The 13,550-nt window shown below is 41.6% G+C and overlaps 1 protein-coding gene across 2 annotated transcripts in view; it reads right to left on the reverse strand.

Annotated features, from left to right (window-relative positions):
* LOC137432882 (protein phosphatase 1L) overlaps positions 1-13,550 on the reverse strand; it is a 239,881-nt gene that overhangs the window by 184,364 nt on the left and 41,967 nt on the right. For both annotated transcript variants that reach the window (XM_068125173.2, XM_068125171.2), the window contains exon 2: positions 6,084-6,330. In XM_068125173.2, coding sequence (XP_067981274.1) covers positions 6,084-6,330 — 247 coding nt within the window. The remainder of the gene's footprint in view (positions 1-6,083; positions 6,331-13,550) is intronic.

A 13,550-nucleotide genomic window follows, 5' to 3' on the forward strand; every position in this document is an offset into this window, starting at 1 on the left:
AATGACTTCTTTCCAAAGGCTGGGATGAATGGCAACATATTAAATATTCCAGTCTAAATTATTGATCCAACTGTTAACCTCGCGCGCATTTCTTTTATATAAAAATAAGATGAAATGCTTAAAACTGAGGTCAGCATGCCCTTTTAATGGTGTATTTATAGCTGCAATCCTTAGTACAGACACAGCATTGTTTGTCAGAATTGTTGAGTTTGGGCTATCCAATACACAATTGCCTGTGTAAGTTGCATATCTAACAGTACACCTTTGTCAAGATCGAGTATCAAACGTCATTGAATCCAATGAGGTAATACCTTTTTGTATGCATTGTTCCTCACATTGTTACCTCTGCCACTGAAGATGGACGGTTATGTTTTCACCCCTGTTTGTTTGTTTTTGAGCAGGATATCTCAAAGTGCTTATGGACGTATTCAGACGAAACTTAATCGGCAGGCTGGGTGTGTGCCAAGGACAAATTGATTCGATTTTGGTGAAGATCCGGATCCGAATCCGGATACGAGAATTATTTATTTCTTTTACAAGTGATTCTTCATCATTGAGAGATGGGGCCAAAAACGATTTATATATAGCATGACATTTCAAAAGGTTATAGACTGATTCGGACGAAACTTGGTGGACATGATGGATGTGTGGCAAGGATGAATTGATTCGATTTTGGTGACGATCTGGATCTGGCAACGGCCTATCAGTGGTGCTGGTAGGCACTTTACCGAGTATCGTTCTGGTTCCAGCCTTTTTTCATGGTTTGTCTTTGTGCTGCATGCATGCACAGGTCATCTGCCATGGTCCCCTAAAACAAGCACTTTGAGGCAAACCATGTGAAAACTAAGCGGCACTCAGTAGAGCGCATAACTCCGCCAGGCTGAACAGCTAATGTTTTGTATCCCACTGATAGGCCAGATCTGCATCTGGACCTCAACCAAAATCAAATCAGCTTGTTCTTGTCAGTTATCCTAACTCATCCACCAAGTTTAGTCATAACTCTCAACAATCCTCTCATAACAATTTTTAATATGTTTAGTCATCACAATTTTTCTCAACAATCCTCTCCAAGAAGTTCTGTCACTCAAGCTTTTGGGTATCACTATCTGCCATGATATTTCCTGGGAAAACCACATTTCCAAGCTGGCCTCCAAAACCAGTCGCTAACTGGGCATCCTCCATCGTGCGAAGTCCTTGGCACACCTGAGCTCCTCACCACATACAAGGCTTTCAGCCGCAGCTCAATGGAATACTGCTCTCCACTCTGGGCCGGTGCTCCTGCCTCACAACGATCTCGGCTTCACGCTGTTGAAACCAAAGCTTTCAGAATCATTGGAATCTCCCACGACGAAGCTGATTCTGAGGGGATTATACTCGCTAACCGCAAGCAGGTTGAGGTCTTTCTGTCTTCTACCGACTCCTCTCCGGCATTGCTCCCCCAGCTCTGTCTGTGCTCTATCCCCCAAATATTCCTACAGGTCGCACAAGATCTGCCTGCAACCCTCTTATGGTTAAACTGCCAAAATCAAGACTCTCTATTCACCTTCACTCTTTCATTCCTCTTTTCTCCCGTCTCTGGAGCAAACTCCCTCACTCTCTTCAATCGCACTCATCCCTCCAGGTCTTTAAAACAGCTGTTCACCACCATCTCTTATCTTACCCCATCCAAAACCTTGATCTTTTCTACCCCCGTTAATTCGCCCCAGATACACTTTTTTGAAATACCGACTCCTTTCCTGGAAGTCCTAACAGTGTACATGTGTTTTATACCTCTCCCACCCCCCACCCCCATCCCCATGCCTCTTCCCCCCAAGCCCTCTCCCTCCCACAGATCTCTCGATGTCCCTGCCCTCAAATGTTGTACTTGTGTGCTTCCCTCTCACGCCCCATCTTGGCTTCCGCTCCCTTTATATGTGATCTTTTTGTGATCAATGTTAGCTCTTACACGGGCCTCGATCTTGTATACGAAAAGAAAGAAAAAAACTCGTCCAGAACTTTTGGAAATATGTTATTTCTCGCTTTTCGCCCGATCTCTCAATGGTGAAGATTCACTTTAAAATTAAATAATTATCATATCCGAATCCATATTCAGACTCACCAAAATCGAATCAAATTCGTCCTTGTCACTTACCCAACTCATTTACCAAGTTTTGTCACAAGTCTTCGACAACTTTTGAAATATGTTATTTATCAATTTTGGCCCCATCACCCAATGGTGAAGAATCACTTTAAAACATTTTTAAAACTCTGGTATCTGGAGCCGGATCTTCACCAAAATTGAATCATTTTGTCCTTGTCACACACTCAACCTGTCCACAAAGTTTTGTCCGAATACATCCACAACTTTTTTTGAGACATCTTGTTCACAGACAGAGAGACAAACAAACAGGGGTGAAAACATAACCTCGATCCACCTTTGGTGGCTGAGGTAAAAATTGCCTCAGGTGCTTAATGGTTGCAGTATTCTCCTGTGTCCAAATATCATGGAGGAGCTTGATATATAGATCAAGTATGCAGTCTACGCTAGAAAACACACTAAGAAATACAAGATAAAGGGGAATTTATTTTCAAGAAGTGAAGCAGATTATCCTGCAGGACATTGTAAAGGCCAATCCTGTGACAGCTGATACTGCATCCACCAGTTACTTTCCATGTGGATTTTGACATAATTGAGCAGAAGTAATAGAGCAGTTTGCATGGAAGAAACTTCCCCCTTTAAAGAAGAGGTTATCCTTTGTCATCAAAGATGGCCTATAATAATAGTCGGAACAAGCGGAACTGGGAATGATTTTTTTTAATCACTTGGCAAGTAACTTCCGGCACTGCTCCACAGTATTTCACAAAAAATGGCGAAAGGCCTTTTCATCTCCAAATTAATGAAGCTCGAATTATGCGCATCCTTTAGTAATATGTGATGTTATTTCACTGTTGAAATAATGATGAGTAAGGAACTCTTCAAAATAAGGACACTGAATCATGGCATGAAAGGATTTAAGTGTTGATCATACAAAGATTATGTAATGCTTAGCTTGACATCATGGAAAACAAGGCCTTCAAATTCATTGGAATCTCCCACGATGAAGCTGTCTTCTACCACCACCTTTCTGGTCTTGCATCCTCTGCCCTTTCCGGTCTCAGGTTTTTAAACGGTGCACATGGTCTGCCATCAATTCCATACTGGTAAAACTTCTAAAATCCAGACTCACTGCTCACCTCCACTCATCTGTTCCTACATTTTCCCACCTTTGAGACAAACTTCCTCTTTGTTTGGAGATATCTCGTTATTCCCTCGAGGGTCAGCTGTTCACCACCATCTCAGGCAATTTTCCCCCCACCCCCAATTTTATACCCCTCTTAACCCTCCCAAAGCACACCTCCTTCCAGGTTTCCAGTTTTTGCTTCACTTCTGTGATTGAAAGTTTGCGGCTGCATTTCCCCCCTCCTCCCCCATGCACTCCCTAAGTTGCTCTCATTCTTCCCTATGTCTCTTATTGCTCCAAATCTTTCTCTATTTTCTCCCTCAACCCTGCTATTTGAGTGTCATATCCTGGTGGAAGAAGGAGACCATAAAAATCAGGAACTTATATTTCTGCTTTTGGGATGAAATACACTTAGTGGTTTGCAACTACTCACTTTACCCACACACACGAAGTGAAAAGTGAGTTTAAGCAATTGGTTCACTTCTGTCTGCTTGTCTGTCTGTCTACAAACATCATTTTATGATCGAGAAAAAAAATCCTTCATTTCAATTGAATGTTATATTTTGAACACAAATGGGAACAAGAATCGGAAAACGAACCTGCTGTTTAGCAACATTTTGGCTCTCAATTCAACCTGATCGAGCATGCGCAGAGAGGATTTTACTCAATCTGATTGTTTGGCAGTCAAACAACATTGAAAATCATTCCAAACAGGAAACTTGCTTTTTTAAGGACATCATAAAGGACACAAACAACAGGTATGAATAACTAATATAACGGGTTAAATAAGGTGGTGTATAAGACGCTGCATCAACGGTGGTAAAGTTCCAAAAACAATAATTTATACAGCCTTTTACGTATTTATTTTATTTCTGTTGAATTGAATAGTTGAACACTATAGGACACAAATCCAGTTTTTGGCACTTTCAAAACCCTTCAATTAGCAGTACTTGGACACAATTTCATGCCATTTTACGTCATCATGACCAATCAAATATACCGCTCGTAGACTCCGCCCATGTCCGTGCCTTTCAAAACGGTGTAGGATACAAATTGCTCTATGAACTCTCTAGTTGCTTCTGTGTCCGTCTTGTCCACCCCATGCGTCATCCCATAACCCTTATTGCTCCCCACATTCCATATTTGTTGATGTCTCCCTCTATTTCGTCCTTCAGTCCTGCTGTTGGTGTTCCTATATCGCCAACTCGAACATTAGCCAATTGGTAGCACTTTAAATTCTGCCTCATAATGAAAACAAATGTATTTTGGCATTTGTTTTTCCAAAGGGTTCATTATACCATTGGAATCAAATAATGGGAAAAAATAATAATTAAAAATTGAAAATTATTCAATTGAAAATAAATTTTAAAACATTTAATCAAATAATTACATTTGGGGAAATGAAATAATTGAAAGAAATAGAAAAATCAAAACAAATAGATGATAGAAAAAAATGAAACAATTGAAGATTGGAGAAAATTCAATAATTGCAAGTTAGAGATAACTTAAATAATTGCAAATTGCAAAGTTAAATAATTGAAAAAAAATAAAAATTAAATGGAAATGGAAAAATTATTCTTCAAAAAGGGGGATGCCATGGACACCAAGACTAAACATGACCTCCCTCCAGGAACCATAAAAATGGTAGCACTGGAATATACAATCACCAGATTAAGAAGTCAGACCAATGAGCAAACCAGAACCTAAATCCCACAAAATAATCAGTTTGGAGACTCCCAACAAAGATAAAAATAAAAACAGACTACTCGTATTTCAATCGAATATAGGATTCCTTCCTAACTTGTGCAATAACACGCCATACTATGGCCACATTTAAACCTATCCAAGGTTTGTTTTTGTTTTTAAACAACATTTTTACCTCAACCTCAACCTCCACCTCCAATATAATAAGTGAAGTGGGCATAATTTAACCATATTTTGGGGTCTGTCAGGAAAGGTTTTTGGCCCAAGCCTAGCATGAACCGGCTGGCCATGCCTGACGTTTTAATTAAAATGGCAGTAATGTGTTATTTCAACTTGCTGGAAATAACTCACCTACTATTTGTGAAAGACACATGAGATATTTGACATCCGCCAGCTAATGCTAGCAGATGGTTCACCTGGCTCAACATCCACTCGAAGGGTGGGACACTGTGATGCAACACCCTGCCTGCGAAGCACCAATGCGACCGTTTAAAAGTCATGCCAGGAATCAAATGCAGAGTATACAGTTCAAAGTCAATTGCATTACCTCTGCAAGATCCCAAGAGACAAAGCAATTTGAGCTTCCAAAGCATCTCCAAAATACCTTCAAACAATCTGAAGGTCATCAAAACCACCATTTCTGGTCTACTTCAACCACAGCTCTTTCCAATCATGATTCCCAAGTGAAAAGGACAAGGAAAATCTTTGTGAAATGCAAAAAACAACATTTGCCACGCAAACCGAGACATCAGGGCTCCATTCATGGTGAACTGGTCCTTCCACATGGAACCATGGCACAAAAACAAACAAACTGTCGAATGCAAGGATTTTCCGGATAGAGGCGTAACCACCACCCTACTTCAACCATAATTAAAATCCACATGTACAACCATGAAGCAACATGTTAAAATATAATCGTCTAGCTTTATTTTTCTTCATTGTACGTTCGTCTCGGCGAGACTTGGCGAGCACAACATTATCATACGAGGGAGGGTTTGTTATATGGCTGAAGTCTTGTATTTCAATGTAAATTTGGCATTGCAACGACGATATTAGCTTGATTGGCATTTAATTTAGCAAAACACCCAAAGAGAAAAAAGCTAAGAGTGACACAAAATCAATGGGAATTTTGACATGGTATCAAGTGCACTTCTTCGACACAATGTAGTCGAAGCTTACCAGATGAATCATGTGCGGAGGAAAGACTCTTCAAAAGCTCCCTTTCTGCCATGCCGATTTCCTCTTTGAGGACGGCGGCGACGGCAGGACGAGACACGAGGCTACTTTGCTCACTGGAGGGCTGCGGCCGCGGTGAGGACTTGGGGCCGGACTCTTTCGCTATGACCGGGTTGTCATTCAGCCAACCGCCATCAAAGAGTTCGTGAAAACGTCGAAGCAGTCGTGTGCTCACAAGGTCGGCAGCGAGCTGGAGGATGAAAAGAAGAAGAAAAAAAAAAAGTTAAACATATTGCTCCAACACAACAATTACTTATACATAGCTCCCATTGCCTGGCAGGGCACAATCAGTGTGGCTCTTTTGCTTTGCCCACACTCCCACATTATGAAAGTTTAATGGCCACCTGTCAAGCTCACCATCTGCACACAGGCAAAGTGTTCTATTACAATTCAGGAACACAGCTTGCTTGATTTACGTTGACGTTTGATTAAAAAGCCTTTTAAAACACGAGCAAAAAAAAAGGGCAAAAAGTGAACAGGGATTGCGACAAGACCGGAAATGAGCCATTCTCAAATTGTACAGTGGATGTTGCGATTGTAGGAACATTCCAGGCATGACTTCTTCCACTCATATTAATTACTTTCCACAAGAAAAAACCAAAACAAAGACTTATCAGGTTTGTACATTTGGCATCGACAGCAATATGCAGAGCAGAATAGTGCTGGTGCTGCAAGACTGCACAGTCCAGGGTTGTAAGAAGGAATCATTAAGATTTATCACCGCCATTACATCTTTAGCAGCCTGAGACTTTCTCAATTGTAAAGGCCATAATATGAGAGTGGATACATCTTGTAGTGCTGTGTCGTACATTCTTTTTGTTAAACGTCTCACCCGCGTGACGCAATATACATGTCCAACATTGTTCAGGTTCGCTCGGCACGCTATGCATTTGAAGATGGTTATTTGTTGCTATTGGCGCCCGAAGGAAGAGCGAAACACATGACCATGACCGATGCTAAAAACGGGGACACTTGCACACTTCTCCTTAGAAGTTGTCATCTCGCTATGGAAACTGGAGAGGTACGCTTAACCATCTCGAACCTGAATTATATGTGCAACTATTCCTCAACGTCACCTCAACAGCTACCATGAAGAACAACTTCCAACAATCATAACCAAAACTTTCTCCCTTACGACGATCTACCCGAAGACAGGTTCAGTGCTATCACAGTAGTCTTTTCGACAGGTTTACCCCAGCGGGTTTTCCATTGCCTTCCCTGCAGTAGCCAGAGCAGGAATTAGATCAGTGTGCTGGTGATAACTCATCTACTCTTCCTTGAAAGACTTTGTGGTATCTTCAGTGTGCACTCAACTACCGCTAGAAGATGGGAGACGTGGCTTAACGTCCATCCAAAGGACCACATACTTTGTGATGCAACACCCTACTGGAGACCCACCCACCGGATAGTTAGTCAGCTCGGGAATGTAACCCTAACAGTACAGCTCAAAGGTAAGAGCATTACTTCTGCATCCATCGTATCGGGAAAACAATGAAAACATAAGATAAAAAAGAAACAAGAAAATCAAAGAAATCTTTTCTACACACATGGAACTTGCAGTGGTTTTGAACCTTAAAATGAGGATCAGCATCGTTGTCTACTCCAAACAGATAAAGGTATGAATTATATTATACCACACTAAGGCCCACAGCCTTTGCCTTTCCTCTTACAAAAGCAAGAACACGTTACAAGATGCCACACATTGTTTTCGAATCAGTCTTTCATTTCATAGTAGGGAACATCTGTTGACGGTTGATTAAGATTCTTCCTCAAAGTTTTTAATTCATTCCCAAATGCCCTTTTTATTTTGCATGAAAAGTATGTGCATGCAATTCCTCTTGGTCTCGAATCCTTTCTCCACCTTGTCACATTTATTTTGCTTTCGGTATTCAATAAATCCAAAATGGCAATACAGTACATCCAAAGTTCATATTTTTATGTATTTTCTTCTTTCTTTTTTTCTTCTTCTACTCCCTCCGGTATCACACAACAAATGATGGCTCATCTTTCCTATGGCCGCACGTGCTGTGCTGGAACGCAAACAACACGGAGCTGATGTAGCGGAAAATGGAAGGTTTGGATGTTGGAATTTAAACACTCCAGCACCATGGGGATTTATCTCACAGTCGTCCCATATGTGGGGAAGCATATTGGTACTTGCACTCCAAAGGTCACAATTGAAACCACGTTCTCGACCAACGCAGACCAAGCTGAGCTGTCAGGTGAGTTAAAGGGTGATTTAACTGCCTTTGAAGTTAGAAGAATCCCTTAGGGACCCGGGAACAAATGTAATAACCACAGGACTTCAACAACCTTGCCTGTATTTTTCAAGGGTGCAGACGTTAGCATTCAGTGCAGATTGGGAAGCATTTCCCCATATGTATGCAACACGATACAGCAGCTAAACTTCAGTAAGAAAGCATGGTCTGTCTGAAAACTGCAATTTCTTTAACATGATTACAATACAATCTTTGGCAAAAAATGAAACATTTACAAACCCTAATTCTTCTTCTTTCTTTGAATGATGCCAATTATTCCCACCTTCTTGTTGGTTAGGGCAGAGAATGAATTTGATACAAGTCCCCAATTATTTCCATGGAACATTCAGAACTGGCTGGCCTAGCAGGATGTTGGATTAATGATTTGCACAAGAAGTTGGAGTTTGTTCAGGGCAGTGGTGACAATTCTGCTGCTCTTTGTAAAACACCTTGTGGGATCATTAATGTCCATCACTGACCAGGGCTAGAAGACAGGTCCTCCAGCTAAACGTCCTTCCGAGGAACGGTGCACGCATTGATGTGAAACACCAGGGTAACAAGTTTAAAAGCTAGGTCAGGATTTCTAGGTGTGTGTGTGTGTGTGTGTGTGTGTGTGTGTGTGTGTGTGTGTGTGTGTGTGTGTGTGTGTGTATACAGTCGTGGCCAAAAATATTGGCACCCTTGCACTTTTTTCAAATAATGCACCATTTCTTCCAGAAAATTGCTGAAATTAAAAAATCTTTTGGTATCCACATATGTATTTCTTTGGTTTGCAGTGGAACAAAACCAAAAAAGCTTAAAACATGACGAAATCATAGCTTATTCCACAAATAAATCCTAAAATGGCCTGGACAATATTATTGGCACCTTTTAGAAGTTGTTAGAAATCATTAGATTTCAAGCAGGTGATTCTCCCTTACTTTGGAATTGAACCTTACATCAGCCCGAAAGTGGATGGAGGCATTATGTTTTCGGGTTGTCCGTCCGTCCGTACGAGCTAAACCTCGTTTTTCTCAGCAACCACATCTCCAATCGAGACAAAACTCTCAGGGTAGGAGTGACACTCATGCAGAATGTTTTTATGATAATTGTGACGCCATAGGTCACGCGGTATGGCAGCCATCTTGGATTAAACACAAATAATTAAAAAACAATTTATTGGAAACCGCTGAATGGGAAAATTAAAAACTTGGCACATTGTCAAGTACTCCCAATGGTGAACAAAAGCATGATATTGATGACATCTTCGGTGAAGTGGTATACCAGCCAAAAATGTTTTAATCGAATTCCTTATCCTAAAAATATGAAATTGCATACGCATGATCTTTGACACATTTGTATTGAAATATTACATTTATGACATCATAGGTCGCATGGTTTTGAGCCATTTTGGATTTAACGTAAAACCTTAAAAATATATATCTTCTCACAAACTACCAAATAGATTGACTCAAAACTTTACGTGTGTCATTGACTAGGCATGGCGATTAAAAGATGACCACGAAAACGTCATTGGTCACATGGTTTGGCAGCCATCTTGGATAAAAAAAATAAACCTTATCCGATCAACACGAAACTTCACAAATGTAATCACCTACCCAGACATATGCAGACATTTTTTAAATTCATATGTCACGTGGTGTGGCAACCATATTAGCTTGAAAGTTGATTAAAAAAAAAAAAAAAAAACACCTTTAGAGGCCATTTTTCCCCACAAGCAGGGGTTGGCCTTTTTCGGGGACCGTGGTTGTTGTTGTTTTTTGGTCCCCTTTTTGAAGCAATGTTTTACGGCTGGATGCCCTTCCTGCCGCCAACCATTTTTGTCGCCTTTTTAAGACAAACAGGGAATTACCAGTGAACTGGTACTCAAAATTAGCTTGAAAGCTTGAAAAAAATTAGCTTGAAATAATTAGATTGAAAGCTGATAATTAAAAGAAAATCCCTTCTCTGAAAACGCTTCACCGATCAATGTGAAAACTGTCATGGCTGGTAAAAATGTGATGTGTGAAAACAGGTGAAGGGATTCAAATCAAACTTGTATATTTTTAGGACAGTGAACGAGGGCATCTACCCATTGTGGGACCATGTGGGGGCATATTGGCGACACAGTTGCATTGCTCTAGTTTTCTTTTTCTTTGTGCACATAATCCCATACAACAACAACACACACAACATGCATTTTAAGGCCATTTTCCCTGCCAGAGTGGGGGTTAGCCTTGCAGTCCCCATGACAATCTTCTCCATTTTGCCCTATTTTCTGCATCTCTCCTTGTTAACCCCCTTGCCCACATTTCTTCTTCCACCATCTTTAGCCAAGGCTTTCTCTGTCTTCCCCGTCCTCTACTTCCTTCTACATTCATTTCCATCACTCTTCTCAACCAGTCACTTTCATCCTTCCTCAACACATGACCAAACCATCTCAACCTGTTCCTCTTCACAGCATCAATCATAGGCTCTATTCCCATCATCTTTCGCAATTCATCATTTGTCTTCCTCTCTCTCAACGATACTCCGCACATCCACCGAACCATTCGCATTTCCACCATTTCCAGCCGTCGTTGCTGCTCTACATTCATGACCCATGTCTCGCTCCCATAAATCATAACACTTCTCACACATGCAGCATACACCTTTCCCTTCAGCTTCAACGACACTCCCCTCCTTATCAGCACGCCACTCAGTTCCCGAAACTTCTTCCATGCACATCTCACTCGAGCAACCGTTGCCGAGTCTGATCCACCTTCTCCATTCAGCATGTCTCCGAGGTAGCAAAATGTTTTCACACCTTCCAGCTTCACGCCGTCTCCAAGATCCAACTCAACATTTCCTCCATCTTCAGCTCCCTCTGTGCACACCTTACATTTGAATGTAGCTGCCACACTGGTTAATGACCCTCTCAGACCTCTACATTTTTGATGAACCCACTCAGCGCACATTGTACATTGAATGGAGTTCACTCCGACACCCTTCCTGCACACAGCACATGGCCACTTCCCAGTACTTTCCACCTCACCACATGCTTTCCCACTTGCCATCACTTTCGTCTTTCCTATATTCACCTTCAGACCTTTTGTCTCCATACATTTCTTCCACTTGTTCATCTTTTCCTTCAGTCCATCCATACTTTCCGCAATCAACACCAGATCATCTGCATACAACAACTCCTGTGGTAAACCCTCCTTTACGTTCTGAGCCAGCACCTCCATCACAGCTACAAATAGTAGTGGACTTAGTAACGATCCCTGATGCACTCCCACCTTCACCTCAAACTCACCACTGTTCACGTCCTTCGTCCTTACAGCTGTGCGCGCTCTTTTTTACATTGCCATCACTACTCTGATCAACCATTCCTCCACTTCTACCTTCCTCAATGCCCATGTCACTACTTCGCGTGGAACCCTATCGAATGCTTTCTCCAGATCAACAAACCCAAGAAACAACTTCTTCCTCTTCTCCAAGTACTTCTCCTGCAACTGCCTCACAATAAAGAGCACGTCTGTCGTTCCTCTTCCTGGCATAAATCCAAACTGCATTTCGTCGATCTTCACCTTCTTCCTTATCCTCCTCTCCAACACCCTTTCCAATACCTTCATTCCATGCTCCAATAACTTTATCGCTCCAGAGGGTCACCTTTCCCCTTGTATAGAGGGACGAGAGTACTCAGTTCCCAATCCACTGGAATGCGGCCTTCTTTCACCACATTACAGATCTCTGTCATTCTCTTCACACCCCAACTTCCTGCTGCCTTCAACATATCTCCCACAACTCCCGTCGGCCCTCCCGCCTTTCTACTCTTCATTGCTTTTATCGCTTCCTCAACTTCCTTCTCAGTTATCTTCTCTGCCGGTCCTAAAACTGGGTTACTCTCTATGTTGCCATCCCATTCATTCTCTGTATTCAACAGCATTTCCATATATCTTTTCCATCTTCCTTTAATTCCATCTGGGTCCACAACGATTTGTCCCACTTCATCCTTCAAGCAACTCACCCCCATCACATCACACCTCTCTTTCGCTATCTGCTTTGCAATCCTGAATACCGCTCTCTGACCCTCTTCCGAATCCAAGCATTCTCCAAACATTTTCCTACATGCCTCCTGCGCTTTTGCTACCTCTTTCTTTGCAGCCTTCTTGGCTGCCTTATCACTTTCATGCTCTGCTTTTTCTGCTCCCGTACCCTTCACCTTCTGCCACTCCTTGAACTTCTTCCTCTTCTCGTCAATCCTCTTTCCAACTTCATCATCCCACCACCATGTTTCCGAGTGTCTCGGTGGTCCTTTTGTCCATCCACATACCTCACCAACGGCTCCCAACAGACTATCTTTCATTGACATCCAACCACGTTCAAGCTCAACCACATCATCCTCTACCCTACTCAGCCTCTCTTTTAATGCCTCCCTTACTGTCACCTCTTTCAAGAGGCCATTAATGATATTGACATCTGGGCTTTCAGGAGGCCATTCCATGCGTTGAAGGACTCGAACCTCCTCTTTCTTTTGCAAAAAAGTTGTAATTATTTCAGTTGAGTGTTTTGATTCATTATCTTGTTGTAAGATGACGTTTGGACCAATATGTCTTGCACCACTTGGGTATAGCACGGTGGATTAAAATTTGTTTGTGTCTTGCTGCAGTGCAGTCTTACTGTTTGTATCTTGCATCATACCACCAATTTCCCAAAACCAATTGAGGATATGCACCCCCAAACTTGAATTGAACTTCCACCATGCACAGTTGTTGGCTTTAAGCAAGGCTATTTACAAGTTTCAATATTTTTATCATCTCATATCCAGTTTTTCATGACATCAAAAGAGCAAACTTTGACTCATCTGTCCAAATCGCCTTAGACCATTGTTTCATCGTCCAGTTCCATACTGTGTTCTTGTGTATATTTTATACTTGTTTCCCTTTCTTAACAGAGGGTTTCTTCCTGCAACACGTCCTTTTTAAAGTCCTGATTTCAAAAGTGACGATCATACTGTTGATGGATGGACAATGACACCTGAGCCTTCTGCTAGTTGTGTTATCAACTAGAAATCCTCTGAACATGCAAAGCCCGTCCGTGTGTTTGTGTTCAGATGTATTCTTCTTCCACAAGCTAGACATGATGAAAACAGTTTTAAAAAAATACAAAATAAAAATTGACGATTTTATGC

Source organism: Myxine glutinosa, chromosome 8, assembly GCF_964187855.1.
Source record: "Myxine glutinosa chromosome 8, kmMyxGlut1.1, whole genome shotgun sequence".
Classification (NCBI taxonomy): domain Eukaryota; kingdom Metazoa; phylum Chordata; class Myxini; order Myxiniformes; family Myxinidae; genus Myxine; species Myxine glutinosa.